The sequence below is a fragment of the Thamnophis sirtalis genome, unplaced genomic scaffold (assembly GCF_051295495.1).
Source record: "Thamnophis sirtalis isolate CommonGarterSnake01/CBP01778 unplaced genomic scaffold, rThaSir2_p1.2 scaffold_15, whole genome shotgun sequence".
Lineage (NCBI taxonomy): Eukaryota > Metazoa > Chordata > Lepidosauria > Squamata > Natricidae > Thamnophis > Thamnophis sirtalis.
Window position 1 is genome coordinate 28,431,080 of NW_028261395.1, and position 20,473 is coordinate 28,451,552.

The 20,473-nt window shown below is 40.4% G+C and overlaps 1 protein-coding gene across 26 annotated transcripts in view; it reads right to left on the reverse strand.

Annotated features, from left to right (window-relative positions):
• The window catches only part of SORBS1 (sorbin and SH3 domain containing 1), a 127,858-nt gene that overhangs the window by 29,020 nt on the left and 78,365 nt on the right, over positions 1–20,473 (reverse strand). For 25 of the 26 annotated variants that reach the window (XM_087702578.1, XM_087702583.1, XM_087702579.1 and 22 more), the window contains 4 exons: positions 16,111–16,158; positions 15,414–15,528; positions 13,078–13,192; positions 8,371–8,454 (listed from right to left, as the gene is read on the reverse strand). In XM_087702578.1, the coding sequence (XP_087558704.1) occupies positions 8,371–8,454; positions 13,078–13,192; positions 15,414–15,528; positions 16,111–16,158 (362 nt within the window). The remainder of the gene's footprint in view (positions 1–8,370; positions 8,455–13,077; positions 13,193–15,413; positions 15,529–16,110; positions 16,159–20,473) is intronic. The other variant, XM_087702582.1, reaches the window with a different exon arrangement.

The following is a 20,473-nucleotide window of genomic DNA, read 5'->3' on the forward strand; positions in this document are numbered from 1 at the left end:
CCTACTGCATTTTACATAATTTATCCTCCATGATTCAATAAGAATCTCATTCAGCGATGGATGAGATGCCATGACCTTATTTTCAAAATCCCAGAGACATTAGAGTTAAAAGTTTCTGGCATGTAATATTTGGAAGGCTTAAGGGGAGAAATATAATTATACAGAAACAGGGCAAGTTCTATATAACCCCCAGAAGAGCAGGCAGGACAGGGGATCATAGGGCCCTCAGTTCTGTTTGTTGTAATGCAGGGGTGTCAAACTCAATTTCATTGAGGGACGCATCAGGGTTGTGTTTAATCTCGGAGGGGGGGGGAGGATGACCAGGGTGGGCATGGCCAACTTGACATCATTCGTGTCGGGGCATCTGTGGTGTAGAGGTGAGTTCGGACTGGTTCCCTCAGCTAGACACGCACCCGAACCGGTTCTATGCTCGGCAGCGCCATCTTGATTTTCTGTTCTGCACATGCGCAAAAGAATCTTCATTGGAAAAATGTTGTTTTTTTCCCTTTTCTAATGTGCTCATGCACAGAAATTTTTAAGGTACAAATGAGCACGCGCAAAAAAATTGCATGCCGAACCGGAAGTAATGCGGGCAGACACCCACCCCTGCTGTGGTGCCCTAGCACTCTGCCAGCAAAAATGGGCTCCCGAGCTCCATTTTCGGCTGCCATCGCCTCGTGCAACCCTCTTACCAGCAAAACTGGAGCTCAGGAGGGCTGTGTGGAGCGCCCCCCCCGAGCTCCATTTTTTTCAGGCAGAAGCACTACGGGCCAGTCCTTTGCTGTTTCTAGGGCGTTCCCATGGGCCAGATCTAAGTACCCCAGGCCTTGAGTTTGACACCCCTGTTCTAGTGTGATTCTCAGCCAGAAGGAGTTTATCTATATCAATTATTGAATATGAAGACAATTTATCAAATATCAAAAAGTATTTTCCCAACTTCCTATCTCATAAGGCCTTTGAAAAATATCTTGCAGAAATCTTGCAAATTGGGTCAAAGAAACAAATCTTGCAAATATGTAGATTGTTCATTGAACTATGGCTCAAAAAAACTCCAATCAGAAGTATCCAACCTAATTGATAGATACTCAAACAATCATGAAATCATCATATCAAATTTAAAATATCACTTTATTACTTTTCAGTTAAAACAATAATATGATTAAAAATTCTAATAATGGCTAGTTATTACACAGTGAATTTAGCACTGGATTCTCTAAAAGCCTGATTTTTTTTTTTAAAGAAATGAATATTTACTACTACAAATCTATATCTATAATTTACCATGGATATTTGGAAAAGTTGGAGATAGATCCCTTATTCCTTCTAAGTTTTGAAGTATCTAGATAAATTCATACATATAATGAATGGGAAGATAAAGGATTGCACAGATTTAGGGATGAAGCAGTTATTTCTGGTGGAAGTATTTTATTGAATTGGTTTTGAAATTCTCTGAATAATCAAATCTTGGATTGTCTCTTATTTGAAAGTTGAATCTTTTCTCCATAGCAAGCTTTACCAAACCTCATCCATTGCCACCCTTAAATTTTTTGACGAATAGTTCTAATCAGTGGTGAAATGCAACCTGTTCAGGCTGGTTCGCCCAAACTGATACTAAAAATGTTACTGCTTCACCCGAACCGGTAGTAAAAAAATGCTTTAAAAAAGTAAAAAAAAAAAGTTCCGACAATCAGCTGTGCCCGTGCGATTATTGGAACTTTTAAAAAACTTTTTTAGCATTTTTAACTGGTTCTTTTTAACTGATAGTTTAAAAAATGCTTTAAAAAGTTCTGACGATTGCGCAGGCACAGCTTATTGTGGCACAGCTGATCATGAGAATTTTTTTAATGTTTTTTTTAGCATTTTTTAACTACCAGTTCGGATGAACCGGTAATTAAAAAAAAAAAAGCTTTAAAAAGTTTTTAAAAAGTTTGATGTCCAAGCGAATCGGTAGCAGACTTCAGAGCATTTCACCCCTGGTTCTAATACTTACTGAAGTCTTTACAATCTACTGTTATACTACAACTTTAAACATCTTGTTTTTGTTTGTAACCTTCAAGCGCATCACAGGGCAACAATTTTTGAAGCAAGGAACTTCAAATGGGTTAATTTGCAGCATCCAAACTCCAGGGCGTATTATTGCTATGGAATTGAAATTTGGAAAAGTTGTAGCCCCTTCGCTGCTGCGGTCAGCTGCAGTCATGTGATCATCACTTCCACTGCCAGCTTTGCAGAAGGAAAATCAATGGGGAAGCCAGAAGGAAGTTGGAAGTTCCAGGCTAGCAGACAAGTAAGGAGGTTTCTGCCAGGTGGGGAAGGAGGGGCTGTATGGAGGGATGGTGTGGAGGTTGGGGGGGGCATGGCAATGATATACAGATTGGTTAGTGTCGGGAGGGTACACAAGTGATAGGAAAGTAAATATCTCTGAAAACTCACTTCAAATTATGATGATATTTTAGACTTTTTCTTGAAAGTAGAAAACATTCTGGGAAAAGGATTAGGGATTTATAAATAAGCATAAAATTCTTGAAAGCCATGAAAAATCAACCCAAAGGATAATCTCACTTGAACTTTTTTCCCCCCTGATATATGTGTGCCTGTATGTCAATATTGACTCTGGACAAGTCCCTGCAGTTTTCTTGACAAGATTTTTCAGAAGTGGTTTGCCATTACCTCCTTCCTAGGGCTCAGAGAAAGTGACCGGCCCAACATCATCCAGCTGGCTTGGTGTACAAGGTGGGACTACAACTCATGATCTCCCAGCTTCTAGCTTGGTGCCTTTATCCACTACACCGAATTGGTTTCCCCCATATATTTTCAAAAATTACATAATATGTAATAGTTGTCCATGGAAATAAATATAATCATTGATAGATTTTTACCATTTCCAGTTGGCATTCAGTTACTCATTTTGCCTCAACAGTTATAAGTTATGAATTTTACTGTTGGCATAACTTTGTGCAATAAATTATCAACTTTATCATTGAAAATATCAGAAAACCAAAGTACATCTTTCTTGGGTCAATCATATTTAAAAATGTATAAAATTATTTTGGATGAGGAATCAACCCAACAGCAAAGAGCTTTGAAAAAGTATGCATTGGATAGTTTTATTCAAATCTATTTTCCATTTCTTAATGACATAAGCAAAGCTTTTTCCACAGTTTACACTGGTATAGACAAACATCCTTTTGAGTAGAATTAACAAATATGGATGTTTGAAGTTTTTTGTTCTCCAATTTATTTATTTACTTTTCTTTCAGTCAATCTATACAGTTGCCCATCCAGCAACGGTCACTACAGGTCACTAACGTATATTAAAAACTCAAATACAACCAAATGAAAATAAATATTTGAAATGCAGTGGTTGGCATTTCCCTGGATTCTCCTTTGCCTCTTCAGAAGACAGGGATAATGTGTGTCATCCTTCAGGCATTTGATACATTACCAAGTTCTCCAGAGTTTGAAAAGGTAAAATCAACAGGCTGATGCAATTCATTCAGACTTAAGAGATTTAAACTCATTAAAATAATAGAATTTCCATGTCTCAATCTGGAGTTCTGCACCTTCAACATGCCCTGATTCTCTAGGTCAGTGTTTCTCAACCTTGGCAACTTGAAGATGTCCGGACTTCAACTCCCAGAATTCCCCAGCCAGCAAATGCTGGCTGGGGAATTCTGGGAGTTGAAGTCCGGACATCTTCAAGTTGCCAAGGTTGAGAAACACTGCTCTAGGTGGAATATACAGTGTCGAGAATTTTACAAATTGTTAATGAAATATGTTATATTTCTACCCAGTTTCTTCTAGGAGGTTTAAGAAAGAGTCTTACACAGGGGACCATTTCATCTTATAATTTGGCTTTCCTAAACAACAAATGTTCTTATGTAGACTAATTCAAATTCACACCCTGGCCAGTGTCTCTTTTCACTTTTACCATCGGGCAGAAGACACACAGAAGTATAACCAGCCGGACAAACAGGTTTAAAAACATCTTCTACCCATGGGCTGTCAGACTCTTAAACACAATATAGCACCACAAACAGATTAATATGATGAATTTCACTGGTGCCAGTGTAGTGTGTAATATGTATATACCATGATATTAAGATCATACACCAGAGTAATATACATGTTGCACAGAATATGATGTACATATGGAAATGAATGACTAGTTTTTCCCCCCTAATTACCGTTTCCCTGAAAATAAGATCTCCCCAGATAATAAGCCTCTCCGAAAATATTGCAACATAGCAGCAGCCATGAGGTGACCATGCTCGTTGCCTCCTGCACCTGAAAACTAATAAGACCTCCCCGAAAATAAGACGAAGCGCTCATTTCAGGGGTCAAAAGAAAATAAGACCCTGTCTTATTTTCAGGGAAACACGGTACTTATATAAGGATTATTCTTTATATTATTCATGTTGTCTTGTTATGGACTCCACACCAGTAGAGGCTAAACCAATTTTGTTGTATACATGATGTACAATGACAATAAAGGCTTTGAACTTTGAACTAAAATATCCAAATACTATTACTTTGTTCCTTAAACAATAGGATCCTGGGGAGATTTCTGCACAGCAGTACAGAATTTTACATATAGGCGAGAAAACTACGCTGTTTACACCAAAGTGCTTGAAATGGTAAAGAGAAGCTGAGCCTTGGCAGGTATCTTTCAGAGATACAGTAATATGGGCGATATTTTTGGGCAGCAACACATGGACTGAGAAGGCTGGTGGGGAGGGGACTATGTGTCGACTCATCTGCATTAAGACTCCCAACTGGGACTGAGATATGCCTCTTCATGCTATATATAAAGCATCCACTAATGAGCATTTTAAATGTAAATGTTCCCCTAGCACATACATGCTAGTCATTCCCAACTCTAGGGGCGGCGCTCATCTTTTCTAAGTCGAAGAGCCAGCACTGTCCAAAGACATCTTCATGGTCATGTGGCTGGCATGACTAAAACACCGAAGGCACACTGAACGCTGTTACCTTCCCACCAAAGGTGGTTCCTATTTTTCTACTTGCATTTTTATGTGCTTTCAAATTGCCAGTTTGACAGAAGCTGAGGCAAGTAACGGGAGCTCACTCCATTACGGGGCGCTAGGGATTCGAACCGCCAAACTGCCGACCTTTCTGATCGACAAGCTCAGCGTCTTAGCCACTGAGCCACTGCATCCCAATGAACATTTTATTGCTACAAAAATATTTCAAGCCTCAACTGAACTCCAGCCTTGTCATATGCACCTTGGACTCCCAACCCCTTGTGTTTTCCTGACTGTACTCTGTACTGCTTATCTCCTGCAAAGTTTGTTTGGATTTTTTTGAACATGGAATGATTCTCAACCTTACTCTTTTCTGGCCTTTACTGTCCTTAAGCCTTAAAGTGTGTGTGTGGGGGGGGGGGGGATGTTCTGTTCTATATCTGTGAGAACCCACTTTGAATGCTGCATCTACGTCTGGGCATCACATTTTAAAAATAAATTTGGAGACACAACCAAAGATAATAAATATGATCAGAGAATAGAAAACTCAATTGTGCAAGATGAACTAGGAGAACTGGGTAACTATGAGACGAAACTGTGGATAGGACAGCATTCTTCAAATACCTAAAATAATGTCACATAGAAAAATCCAGTGCGTTTTTAATCTTAAAAGTGCAGAAGTTGAAATGCTTCTACAAGAGTAGTCCATAATGGGATCACGTTACCTGAATTTTCATTTGCTGGGTTTGTTGAAGTAATGGCTGGATATATACCACTTTTTGCTTGGGATGCTCTAGTTTCAATTGCTACAATGGGCAGTAGATTGGACCAAGGGGTCCTCTCCAATTATGTGATTCTGAGATTCTATTATTCTTATGAAGAAGTAAAATCTGGGAAAGCAAGTGAAGCTTTTTTGGGTTTTGCAATGGTACCGACTTTGAACAAAAGAATAGATGAGAGCAGTGATGAAATTCAATTTTTTTTACTACTGATTCTGTGGGCGTAGCTTGGTGGGCGTGGTGTGGCTTGGTGGGCATGGCAGGGGAAGATACTGCAAAATCTCCATTCCCAACCTACTTTGGGGCCAGCCAGAGGTGGCATTTGCCGGTTCTCCGAACTACTCAAAATTTCTGCTACTGGTTCTCCAGAACCTGTCAGAACCTGCTGGATTTCACCCCTGGATGAGAGGGCAGTAAAACTACTGGTTTCCTTGTTGCCCACAACTCTAATGAATACTGGATTAGCACTTGCTGTCAAACTGGCCAGCTTTTCAATATTCAGTTGCAACTTCCATCTTTCTGCTGTATAAAATGTTCTCTGCAATTTGCTAAGTTCCAGCTTTCAGTCATTCAAAAAGCTACTTGTGGCTCTTGACGTCAATTTGACTATTAGCCTTTGTCAAAAAGCAACACTGCCGCCATGTGCCATGGCCGATGAAGGAGCTGGGAAATGGGGTGCTTTGAGGAATATTGTTAGCTACAATTTGGCTCAGCAGTTCATTTCCAGCATTTTGCGTTGCATTCATCGTAGTGAGCAATATGACATAATTTTCCAGTGATATCAGTGACAGTTTTTGCTAAAAGTCTCTTCTTTGAGGGAATATCATCAAGAGAGCCATAGGCAGAGGTGGATTCGACCGGTTCAGACCTGTTTATGCCAACCGGTAATTCCGCTGATCAGTTGGCCCCGCCCACTCACCCCTGCATTAGTCTGTCCTATATTTCCTTTGTTTGAAGCCCAACTGATAGGCGCCGCAGAGCGGATTGCCGCACCTCAGCTGTTTTACTCACTCGGGTTGCAGTAGAGTGGTTAGAGAGTGCACAAAATGCACTCTCAGCGAACCGGTTGTTACACCAGTTGAATCCCACCACTGGCGCTGGAGATAAGCCTTCTTATCTTCAACTTCAATAGATATCTGATCATCCTCCATTTTATTGTTCAGACCAGTTCATAAAAATATGTGTCAATTAAGAAGGGTAAAAACAAACCCTTGTCTTACTTGAACATCTTATCCATGCATTGTCCAATACCAATTCCACAAATAAAACCAAACACCAAGTAAAGGAATCAAATGCTTCCGTTTGGTCAAAGAATCAATACGAACTAAGCCTCCCAGTCTGATACAGAATACTGTATGCATTTTCTTGTGTTGCTCTTTTGACAAAAATTTGTCACTTTATAAAACTAAATAAGATATGAGTTAAAGGAAGCATTAAGCCCAGATTGCATTGGATGACTCTAGGACAGTGTTGGTGAACCTTTTTGGTACTGAGAAACGGGAGCGTGCACAAACGCATGTAAGTGCACCAGAAACTGGAAGAGCAGCTCTCCAGCACACATGCAAGAGCGCTGGAAACCGGAACAGCAATTCCCCGACATGCATGCATGTGCTGGGAAGCTGAGCTTCCAGTTTCCAGCATGTGTGCCGGTCACCTGGTGTTCCAATTTCTGGCACGCATGCACATGTGAAGACCAGCTAAAAATGGAAGCTCAGCTTCCTGGCATGTGCATGTGTACTGGGGAACTGCTGTTCCGATTTCCAGCACTCCCGCGCATGTGCTCTTCCGGTTTCTGGTGCTCCGGCGCACGCAAAGGCCAGGTGGCCTGCATGCATGTGCACACAGGAACCTGGAAGAGCAACGAATGACGGCTGGCGTGCCCAGAGTGATGGCTCTGCATGCCACTTTCGGCACGCGTGCCATAGGTTCGCCATTACTGTTCTAGGACAACCACTGTCTTAGCTCAGTTCTGTGTGCACTGCCTTCAGCTTCAGAAAGGAAAGGCAGTAAGTCAACAACTAAATTTCACCAAATGATTTTTTTCAACTATTGAACTGCCTTTTGGAAGAAATCTTTAATTGGTACATTTTCCTTTAAAATATAGATCCCAAATAAAATCCATGCAGTCCTCTCATATAAGGCCTTCTATAACCAACAATTTCATTCAATGCCAAGATAAAAATGAGAACTTCAAAATGAGAAAACTTTCTGATATTCTCCCTTCCTACTTGTTAGCAAAAACAAAATTTGAAAAGCATACGAGTTGGAAAAACAAGGTGACTGAATTTACTCCTCATGGTTGTAGAATCAAATTACAGTTTGAAACGTAATTCTAGAAGACCTATAGAAAAACATCCATAGTATCTTATAGTTACAAATTTGTTGATATTCCTTCAGTTTGATTTTCAAAATCTGGCCTGCATGATTTTCTCAAAAGATAAATAACACACACTATAGTTTATAAAATAATAACTCTTTTTTACAGTACAATCGTTGACTAAACCAGGATGAGTTAATTTTTGTTCCATTATGCACACAGTGAAGATGGAAAAGACAGTGATACATAACAAAATCTTATTTATTAATGCTTGGGACTATCAACTTACCGGTTTCCCAAACTCCAATTCCGAAAAGAATTTATACCAAGGTTCATTCTTTAAATCTATCTCTTCTGGGCTTATATCCCGAGGCTAAAGAGTTGGTAATATAAGAATGGAAGAAAGAGAAGGACAATATTATGCAAAGAATGCATAGGAAGACTGTTAAAGGTGCCACATTCTGTAATTTTTTTCAATAGTTTCCTAGTTATCAAACTGGAAGGTCACACCCATAATTTTAATAACAATTTGCAATCTTATTCATACTTCACTGGGAATAGGTTTACTTACACTCATTTCTAAGTAAACAAAAAATGGGAGTGCATTGTTATCATTAAAGAAAGGTATTTCCTAACAAAGAATAACCTCTCCACTTATTATATTTGTGTTATTTTTTCTAAAACAGGAAAAGCAATGAAGAAATGAGAGATATCAGAATAACAGAGTTGGAAGGGACCTTAGAGGTTTTCAAGTCCAACCCTCTACTCAGACAGGAAGCCCTATATCATTTCAGACAAATGGTTGTCCAATCTCGTCTTCAAAACTTCCATTGTTGGAGCATTCACAACTTCTGGAGGCAAGTTGTTCCAGTGATTAATTGTTCTAACTGTCAGGAAATTTCTCTTTAGTTCTAGATTGCTTCTCTCCTTGATTAGTTTTCACCCATTGCTTCTTCTTCTGCCCTCAGGTGCTTTGGAGAATAGTTTGACTCCCTCTTCTTTGTGGCAGCCCCTGAGATATCAGAACAGTGCTATCATTTCATCCCTAGTCCTTCTTTTCATTAAACAAATAAAAAATCATTTCCTGCATATTTAACTTCGATGTACATTTCAAGTTAAATAATCACTTCCTCCAGAATTCCAGTTGTACAACTTCACCAAAAATACATGGGGGAATGACTGGAAGATTATGAATTGTCAACAGTAATAAGGGTGGAGGAATCAACATGACCTGTCCTTCTACTAATATAACACGTGAACAAAGTCTAACAGTCCATCTCTAATCTCCAAAGCTCTTTACCTGAAACAGTCAAGATTTCTATTTCCTCAGCTGCTGGATAATATCATTCTCTGAATATGATCCATCTTTTACTCCACTCCCACTGTAATATATTACCTTATTTATATAGAGTATGGCATCTTTAACAGCACATGAGGTAAGTGAGAAGGCCTGTCTCAAAAATAGCACATGAAAAGGTAAAACTCTACACCAGGGGTGGGGGAAGTATGGCCCTTTTATGACTTTTATGACCATGCTAGCTCAGGAATTCTGGGAGTTGAAATTCACAACTCATAAAGAGGCCATAGTTCCCCACCTCTGCTCTACACCATACAGCTGGCAAAGAAATTCTGGGTCTTGGAGTCCAAGTTGCCACAGTTGGGAAAGCTTGCTCCACACTAAAGAGGGTGCATTTAGACAGCATATGTGTTAGTGGTGAAGTTGCTAAGGGAAACAGATAATTCCCTAAAAAAGAGAATGAAAAGCTTCTATTCTAAGAAATTGCCAACATTTCATGCATGATTATGGGTTAAGAATTCAAATAACAATTAAGAATAGTCTATCTAAGAACTGGATATACCAAGAACAATATGACAGTTAAGGAGGAGTCATATTCTGCTACTGCATTCCATGTTAAGGAAAAATATAAAATTAATGACATGCAGTTCTTAGAATCACTGTACAAGAAATAAAGAACACATCAAACATTTCTTAAGACACATCCTTGGTATATAAGATACAGTGCAATCAACCCAGAATATGTAGAGTAGTGCTAATACAGTCCCAGGTTTGCAAATGTCTTTTGTTTCCATATCACACTCATATTAATCTGAGTATCAATTCCAATATGCTCTTCACTAGAACTATTACCAAGTTAGTTACACCAAATTATACTCCTCGATATTTCCTTAGAAAAATGCTTCACATTTGTTTGTTAAATGAAATTCTGTTACATTTAAATTCCTAAGAAACAATTCAAAATAAATTCACTGATCATTTATTTTCAGAGTAGTTTGTGTCTTGTAGCAGCCGTGTTCAAATTTGTTGTACCTGGAAATTTGTTTTCTCTCCATGTTGTTATCCAAGTAAAATGCATGTTGAAAATAGTCACCCAAGATTTAAAGGCTTGGGTATCCACATGTGACAACCTCCTCCTTAATAAGAAACATTTTTTAAGGAAATTTGGATTCAAAATTTGTCATGCTACCTAGATCACATTTAACTAGCTTGTGGATTCAGATTCAACAGAGAATTTTGCCAAATGCTTAACTGAAATCAGTGTTATGTCCACAGCATTCCCACAAATTATTAAGGTTACCCAATAAAAACAGAAAGGGCAAAATTTGTTCTTGACAACTCTGTCATTGCATCAGAGTGATATAGATATACAGTCAATGACTGCATCTCATTTAACTCTTCCAAACCATTCCATTTTTTAAAATCCCCCTTGGGTCACCAAATTGGAGTCAACTAAGGAAACTAGTCTAGTGGCCACATTGCAGGGGGAATAATGTAAATCAGATTTGTTATTCGTGTTTTAAAATAGAGCCGAGCTTTTCTTCATAGAACTTTTTTAAAACCACCAACTTTCTGGTAGAGCTTTTTCATAGAATTTGAATCTGAGATTTGTTTATTGATTACACAAACTTCTAAATGATCTTGTTATTTACTAGTAGCTCACATTAAGAAGCTGTGGCATGTAGAAACATCATACAAGGCTTAAGAATATAGTTTATTTATTGACCTACCAGTCTTCACAGACTTTGAATTGGCTTATGAACAGCCCATCTAACAACCTGAGTTGACTCTCTAACAGCTTGCTGTATGTACAGAGAGCTTTAGGGAATAAAACATGTCCTGATCTTTTCAAGAGGTTCATATTTGGCATACTACACTATTTTTCAGAGTATAACACGTACTTTTTCTCCCCCAAAAAGAGAGTGAAAATCTGGGTGCATCTTAAACACTGAATACAGCATTTTTGGCCTCCCTAAACCCCTCCCTCTTCGCAAAAATGGACATGCAGAGGGTTTGGGAGGCCTGCAAAGTGCTCCTGGAGGCTGGGGAGGGCAAAAACAAGCAAACAGGCCGTTTTTGGCTCATTTTTGCCCCCCCCCAACCCCCAGGAGGACACTACAACCTTCCTAAAGCCTATGCATGCCCTGTTTTTTGCAATAAATGAGCCTGTTTTTGCAAAAATGGGCCTTTTTTTGCTCATTTTGCTCATTTTTGTTGTCCCCAGGACAACAGGAGGGGGCTTAGGGGGGCTTGGGGGAGCTTTTTTCACAAAAAAATGAGGTATTGAGAGAGTTTGGGAGGCCTGCAGAGTGCAAGAACTTTTTTTTTAATTTACCTCTTCAAAATCTTGGTGTGTCTTATAGTCTGAAAAATACGGTAATAGGAATAGAGAGAAAATATCCCTCCCTTTTATATGAAGCTAAACAGTGAGAGAGAAAATAATGGTTTATTATTCCCCATTAGTTTGGATGCTGTAGCCAGAGGAGAAAGAAAGAAAGAAAAAATCATCCTTTCCCTTCCATCCATTCAGGAAAAACTGGATAGTTGATTTATTTGTGGTCTGCAGCAAAAAAAAAAAGTTGGCACAAAAGAGAGAAAGTCTTCCCTTATTAACAGGGAAATGGAGAAACAGCAGTATTATTATTATTATTATTATCTGAATGGTAATGATATTTACAGATAAATTACCTGTAGGATAAGGAGCACTAGTCTTTCCCCCCCAATAGGAGAAGGGCTGGTTGAGGACTGGCTCCTGCCTGCCTACCAGTGTGCAAACTGCCCCTCCCTCTTTTTCCTTCCTGCCCCTGCCAGTTGTGATGTAGTTGTGACTCAATAGTAGTAGCAGTGACTCAATAAGGGATGCAGTGCAGCAGGGCTATCTTACTCATTCAGAATGCAGTGGAAGGCAAACAGTCCCATGAAGATCTAACAAGAGTTGCCTCTCTATCTGCACTCTCCACATAGGAACATGGCTTCTCCGGTTGCTCCTGAAGGGACCCCTGAAGGATTAGAGCATACAGGGAGTGACCTAATTTAGCTTTTGTTAAGTTGCTGTTGAGAGAAGCTCCGTTGTTAACCAAATGTGCCAACTGCCTAGATAAAACCTCTAGGCGAATTGCCAAGCTTAGCCTAGCAAAGTAACTTCTTGTGAAAAGTCAAAAGTGGATTCTGCCAAGTAACCTTGCTTGTAACTTGAAATGTGTTTTCAGCATTCCCTAACAAAGCTCTGACATACTCCAGAAAATGTATTTCTTTCTCCTTCTAAGGTCTATTATTTCGAAGCGCTGAGACATTTCATGAGGTTTGCGTAACATGAAATAATGTTATGACGATCTGTGCAAGCTGTGTAAGACTATAAGAAGTTTGGGAAAAAAGGTTTGTTTACACGGTGAGGCGCACACCTGTTTTTCTCTCTTATCTGCTCTGTTAAGGTGGGAGTCTTTTTACTTTCTGCAGAAAATAAAAACTGATTATCAGTAGCCTCGTGTTCAGAGTTTCATTGGAATTATCAAATTCTGAGCTGAATTCAAAAACCTTTCACTCCCAAGGGGAGAACCTCACACAATTCCTCAACGAGGCCTCTTGACTTCTTGGCCAGTTTCTCTGCAGGCTTTCAGGATATACTATTTCAGGCAGGGACCAAATCCACAGAGCCCAATGGAAAATAGGCACGTAAAATAAAAATAAAATCACCATTACCAATGTTTCATTGTCCAGAATTGAGGACATCCCTGGACGATATTCATAAATGCTTCTAGGGTCAGCCCAGTGCTTCCTCGAGTCTATTTTTTTGTCTGGAGGCTCCCAATCATTCCTTTAAAGGAAAAGAAAAAAGAAAAGAAAAATAAAGTGCACCAGTTCAGGTCACAGCAATCAACATTTTCTTTAGAAGCTGAAAAGAAAAAGAGAGAAAGCTTCATCCAATTTAATTTGTTTGCAGAATGCTTTTTTTTCACTAATTCTCCAAACCATCATTCTGTTTATTCCAAATACTACAAATCCACAAACCAAATTTTTATCAATGTCTTTAATTTGTAATTTCTTTTCTATTCTCATTTCCATTCTCTGACAAACCCTGCTTCATATGCATGCCTTCTGCTAAGAAACATTGTAAGGCTTAATAGATCTATTATTTGCACATAGAATAACAGACTTGGAAGGGACCTTGGAGGTCTTCTAGTCCAACCCCGATTAGGCAGAAAACCCTACACCACTTCAGACAAATGGTTATCAAATCTCTTCTTAAAACCTTCTAGTGTTGGAGCATTCACAACTTCTGGAGGCAAGTTGTTCCACTGATTAATTGTTCTGTCAGGAAATTTCTCCTTAGTTTTAAGTTGCTTCTCTGCTCGATTCGTTTTCATCCATTGCTTCTTGTCCTACCCTCAGGTGCTTTGGAGAATAGTTTGACTCTCTCTTCTTTGTGGCAGCCCCTGAGATATCAGAATACTGCTATCATGTCACCCCAGTTCTTCTTTTCATTAAACTAGACATAGGTACCCAGTTCCTGCAACCGTTTTTTAGCCTCCCTAAACATCTTTCTTGCTCTTCTCTGCACTCTTTCTAAAGTCTCCATATCTTTTTACATCCTGGTGACCAAAACTGGATGCAGTATTCCAAGTGTGGCCTTACTGTTCCGGCGGGCCTGGGGCTGATGAGTTCCCAGCCCCACTTGAATTGCTGTGACTGTTGTGTTGCTTTTAATCTGTTTTGTGTATCTTGTTTTTTGTCCTGTTTGTTTTTTGTATTTCCCCCTTCCCCACTTGTTTGTTAGCCGCCCTGAGTCCCTCGGGAATAGGGCGGCATACAAGTATAATAAACACTCAAACACTATAATAAACACTAAGGCATTATAAAGTGGTATTAACACGTCACATGATCTTGATTCTATCTCTCTGTTGATGCAGCCTAGAATTGTGTTGGCTTTTTTGGCAGCTGCTGCACACAGCTGGCTCGTACTATAGGCTTCTTCTTCTTTTTTATTATAAAAAGCAAATGAGTCCCTGTTCAAATAAATATTCCTGCTATTCCCCAGAAACACACACACACACACCAAAGTAACTGGCAAAGTTTAGAATCTCAGTTGAGCCAATTCCTTATTTTTTAGCTAAATGACATTTGAGACACCAATTATTTAAAATGGAGCCAAGCAGATTGCTGTCCTTCATTCCATCATTCCTAGGGTCATCCCCAAGGCACCTTAGATTTCCTACATTAGAAGTCTTGGGTCAAGAGAAGGATGACACTTTTTGCACAATGGAACGATCAAAGATTGTTCTTGGCTACATCCAGGGGTGGGTTGCTTCTGGTATTACTGCTGGTTTGCAACCTGTGTGCAGCGTGTGTGTGTGTGTGTGCACTGTTCAATGTAAATTGTTGTGTGTGCATGCGCAGAACAATTTATAGTGAACTGCACACGTGCAGTCATTAAAATCCAAAATGGCGGCAGCCAAGCGGCAGCAAGGAAACCGGTTCAGGGGCGTGGCAGGCCTGGGTAGCCACCAGTTCTGTGACCCAGCCTGAATTCCACTACCAGTTTGGTTGAACTGGGCCAAACCAGCAGCAACCCATCTCTGGCTACATTCGTAGTTGGTTGGGAATGAGATAAGATGGCAATATATAGAATTGTAAGAAATCTCAGTGCCATCGCAAACAGAACACAAGATGAACCCAAAATACGCTTACTTGGACACAAATTCTATCTAAAATGTATGTGCTTACTAAAGATTACTTTGTGAATGATACAGAAAACTTAGTTTTCAATTTAGTTTATTATTTTTCATTTTATTTTTTAATTCTGCTCTTATTACTTTATAAATAACTCAAGGCAGTGAATATACCCAGTACTCTTCTCTCCTATTTTCCCCACAATAGCCCTGTGAAGTGGGTTGAGCTGAGAAGGGAGTGACTGGCTGAAAGTCACCCAGCTGGCTTTCATGTCCAAACCAGGACTAGAAATCACTGTCTCCTTGTTTGTTTGCTGACTTGTTGCATCACCCTGAGTTATTCCTTCAACTGTTCTTATCTGGGATTACCTCTCTTTAAGAGATGAAGAGCGAGTGGGCAATGGCAAGGTTGCTGATCTCTTCATTATCTTGTCTGTGTTGATGGTATCATTCTCGCTCTTGGAACGGGGCACTGAAGTTTCTCCTGTTATTGCAAAGGGATAAAGTCAGATGCGTTTGTAGGAGAACAAAGGCACCAATATTTGAAAACATGAAGGCTTGTTGTATTCTGGGTATATAATGGGTTTTTCAACTGGAGTTAGATTCATTCAAAACATCATGTAACTTTCTCTTTCGTGCAACCTTTAGCCAGTGGTGGGATTCAGCCGGTTTGGGCGGACCAGTTGTTAAATTTCTGGCTGGCCCCGCTCCTTCCTGCCCTGCTCCTTCCAGGAGTCCCCACACACAAAACCAATTTCGTTGTATTTAAGTACAATGACAATAAAGATTATACTTACACCCCGTTTTTGCTCCAAGGTAAGTGCAGGGAGGCCTACTAGGCCCAAAATGGGGCATGGGGGGGCTGGTGTGGCCCCCTCATGCCCCATTTTTGCTCCCAGAGGGTTGCAGGAGGCTGAATGCTGCCTGTCACACCCCCTGGCTATACCCACCATGACTACGCCCACCCAGCCGGCCATTAGGGCAGAGAACCGGTTGTTAAATTATTTGAATCCCACCATTGTCTTTAGCACTAGAATAGAACCCATTTCAATGTTCAAATACTTACCTTCTTTGTCAAAGTAGTCCTGTGGAAAATATGAATCAGAATCTTCATCTGGGGAAAAAACATAATTTGCTATCTGTTTAGACATTCCATTATCTATTTAGGACTATGGCTTCCCCTTCTGCCACTTTAAAAATCCAAGTGCAAATTCTATTATCATTTCTGGTAGTTTGATTAATAACAAAGACACTGCGCTCTTTATGCAAAAGCAGCCATCAGTACATTGCAAGGAACATATGGGTGGGTTATTTATACCTCCCAGAATTAAATATATTCAGTATTCATGTATTCTTCCATGCTGGCACAGTTTTCATGTCACCTCATTTATTAGGACCAAGCTTGAGGAGGCCAAGAGCTGGGCTTTCCCTCTCCATAAGCAGAGGAGATATATGAAGGCTTCGGTGGGGCAACTGCATGAGATCTGGTTTACATGTAGCATTAAACCAAGATTCTAAATAAACTATGGTGATGTGCTTTTTAAATAATACCAAATCAAATCAGATGAACTCATCTATTGCATTAAACTGCAATATAGCATGTGAACGAGACCCCTTTATCAATATTACAATCCAGTCCTATGTACATGTCCTCAAAATTCAGTCCTAATGCATTTAATAATATATATTGAATTATACACAGGTTTGCAGCTGTATTCATTCAAATCATATTCTAAACCATTTTTTTTAACTGAAATCATATACATATCTATCACATCAACCTTCCCAGCAGCACAGCATCCTTCCTTAATAATAATAAAAAGGGTGCCTGAAAATACCCTGGAATGGAAAATGCAAGTTAGCATTCCAATCCCAATTTTTTAATTGAACACCAAAAAAAACAATGCTAACTCCATAGGCCTTTGCTTATTCAAATTAATATGCCCCATGAACCTATGCCCTGGAATTACAACCAAAATCTTCTATTTACTCTCCTCCTTCCTGCCTTGTGAAATGATTCACATGCTCTAAATATTTTCATTTCATTAACTAAGCTTCCAGATCTGTGCATCAAAAAAAATCCCTAGGGAAAGATTCTTCATAAACCCTCAGCAAAACCTTCCAAACTCTCGTAATACAAGGTAATTTAGCAAATCTGGTTTACAATTAGCAAAAACAACACTGCCTTACATCTGAAAACGCATACCGGTACTTTGCACAGCACGGCTGATGCAAAATCAGAAAAGAATAAATCTATGGATCTCCAGCCTCCATCTAAGCACTGGATTTTTCAGGCTATTTACAAACCACCCAGAGTCACTTAGGTGAAACGGCCAATGTAGAAATTCAATCAATAAATAGCATTTACAAAGATCTGATCGATAAATAATTTTTACAAACATTCCCACAGGGCTGGAAGTTAAAGTGTGTTCTTTAGTCATTTGCTGCTGTAAAGACCACCAATCTCTCTGCTTACAATTGATGGCCAAAGAACCTGGGTCAGTCTCCAGACCCCCATGATCTGATACAGTCATGCTATATAACAGTGTTGACAAACCTTTTCAGCACTGAGTGCTGAAATGGGGGCGCGTGCATGCGTGCAGAAACCCGGAAGAGCAGCAATCGCCTGATGCGCATGAGCGCGCCAGGAAGATAATCTTCCAGTTTCCGGTACATACATGTGCACCAGCCACCTGGTCTTCCAGTTTCTAGCACGCATGCACGCATGAAGACCTGCTGGCCAGTACGCATGCATGCACCAGAAACCAGAATATCATCTTCTTGGCCTGCACATGCACACAGGGCCGGTGCACCAGAACCCGGAAGAGCAACGGGCAATGGCTCACGTGCCCGGAGAGATGCGTCTGCATGCCACGTCCGGCACATGTGCCATAGATTTGCCACCACGGCCATATAATATTCCTGTCTTTACACAAGCAAAGCAATGTTGAGAAGCAGAAGCTTCTTAAAGCAATGATAGCAGCAGACTTTAGGAATTAAATACAATTCCACCTAGCAAAGGCCTGAGCCAAGCAATTGCAGAATGGATGTCATCTGAAATGAAAATGAGTTAGTTATTTGGCAGCTCGCCAAACGAGATAAGGTTCGTATTTGATAAACAACCCTCTGAAATTCTGTTTGCTAAGCCTTGTGGACTGTGAATGAAAGGAATTCACAGTCGTGTAAATAAAAGGGGTTTTGCCAGGACCAAGGCTTTGCTTCTAGCTTGTTAAGGAAGCCTGGGTCAGAACAGTTTCTTCTCCAATACTTCCAGGATTAGTCACACAACCACAACTGGTTAGGTAACTAGATAGTGTTTTTATTAGGCGGTACTTTAACTGGGAAGATTATAACACAAATCTGCCATTATACCACTGGTGCCTAGGTTCTTCGACAACAATGCAGCATATCTTGTCGGATTAATTTTATTTCATTTCTGGAGCAGGTAATGTCTTGCATACAGTGTGGAAATGCTGTAAAACATCTGACAATGTGTGCATGGCACTCCGATTAGCAAGTTATTCAAGTTTGATTGGGTGAGATTTCTATATATTTAATCCACAACTAGCCTGAAACTTTACCCAGAATGCCCATCAATGGCTTTTCATTAAGTTGGGAGAGGTATAATGTAAGGTGCCATATGGCTCTTTGGTACAGGAGAAAACTTATCGGAAAACTGGAGAAAGCAATTCAGAGACTAAGAAGTCAGAAACAAAATTCAAAATGATCTTGATAGATTTTTGTGAGAAGTGGGTCGAAAATGTCATTGAATATAAATTTAATAGCAACAAATGCAAAGTTATCCTCCACAGCTGCCTCCTCATTTTAGATTAGCTTGTTCTCAAAAGTCAGGCTGGTTCCCATTGTCCTGTCTTTTAAGAATGTAATGAAAACTGTGAATTATCATTGTCCCGCAAATGGAAGACCTTCATTAGGTAACAGCAATAGAGGGGTAGCCTTACATGTGTTCTTCTGCTTTTATAACTGTAGGTCACCTAGAGCAGGGCGAAACTCAAACTCAAGGGCTGCACGCAGCCCTTCTGAGCTCCGTTTTTGGCTGTGACAGCCTCCTGCAGCCCTCTGCCAGCAAAAGCAGAGCTTGCAAGGGCAGCACATGGGCTGCAGGATGCTGAGATGGCCACGCCCACCCTGGCCACACCCACTCAGCCTCCCTGAGATCCAACACAACCCTGATATGGCCCTCAATGAAATCGAGTTTGACATCCCTGATCTAGAGCTTGGTGTAAACTGCTAAATAAATAAATCAGCAGCAGTTTACAATCCTTACCTAAAGCAACCCCAGTCATGAAACAAGGAAAATCAGTTGCTTTAGGCATGCCACTTTTCTCTGACGAGAAATAAGTGATGACATGGGATCTTCCACTCTCTTCTGCCCCACTTAATCTTAAGAGGAAATACCTTTTTCAACTGGATTCATCCCAGTGTGAAACAACAATTCCGATACCAAAGCTACGGACACCAAGATAGGTAGAAGAAGGGTAAATTAATTAGGCTTTTGTACCAAAATATCACCTTTGAACCATCCAATATCAAATATTCTAACTGCTGGACTGGGAACCTCTCCTACAACATGGCAAAGGAGTACGTCTGACGCAGACTTTGCTTGGATTAAAAATGTGGTCCACCATGAGTCGCTAGATCCATGGTCCTCAATCTTGGCAACTTTAAGACACGTGGATTTCCATTCCAGATTCTCCCATGGCTGGCTGGGGAGTTGAAGTCTACATATTTTAAAGTTGCACTAGGCCAGTGATGGTGAATCTTTTTCGCTTCAGGTGCCATAAGCGTGCTATCACGTATGCTCTGGTGCCCACCCCCATAATTTAATGGCCCCCGTGGCATGCCCCCTGCGCATACACACATTAACCCCCCTGCTGCCCCGCACATGTGCACATCACTTTCTTGGAGCCTGGAGAGGGTGAAAACAGCCTCCCCTGCCACCTTGGAGTCCCTGAAGCCCAACATTCCTGAACTTCCGGTTTGCGCGTTGGGCAGTTTTTTGCCCTCCGGAGGCTTCAGGAGGCTTCCCTGAAGCCTCCAGAGGGCGAAAAACAGCCCAACGCGCAAACCGGAAGTCCATTTCCATTTCGTCGAAAAATGGATGAAAATCAAGGCCGAAAATCATCTGGCCAGTGCATGCATGTGCGTTGGAGCTGATAGGGCAACGCGTGCCCGCAGAAATGGCTTCGCATACTACCTGTGGCACGCGTGCCATAGGTTCGCCATCACGGCACTAGGCCAATAATATTCAAAGTAGCTTAAGTCTCCCATGGATTATCCTCTAGTATAAGATGCCATAATTTCATCTCTATCCAGAAGAATGGCACGGGTAACAACTTTCCATTTCAAAACTGGATGCAATTCTGTTATTTCATAGAAAATAGATCGCTGGAGATATGAATATTGTA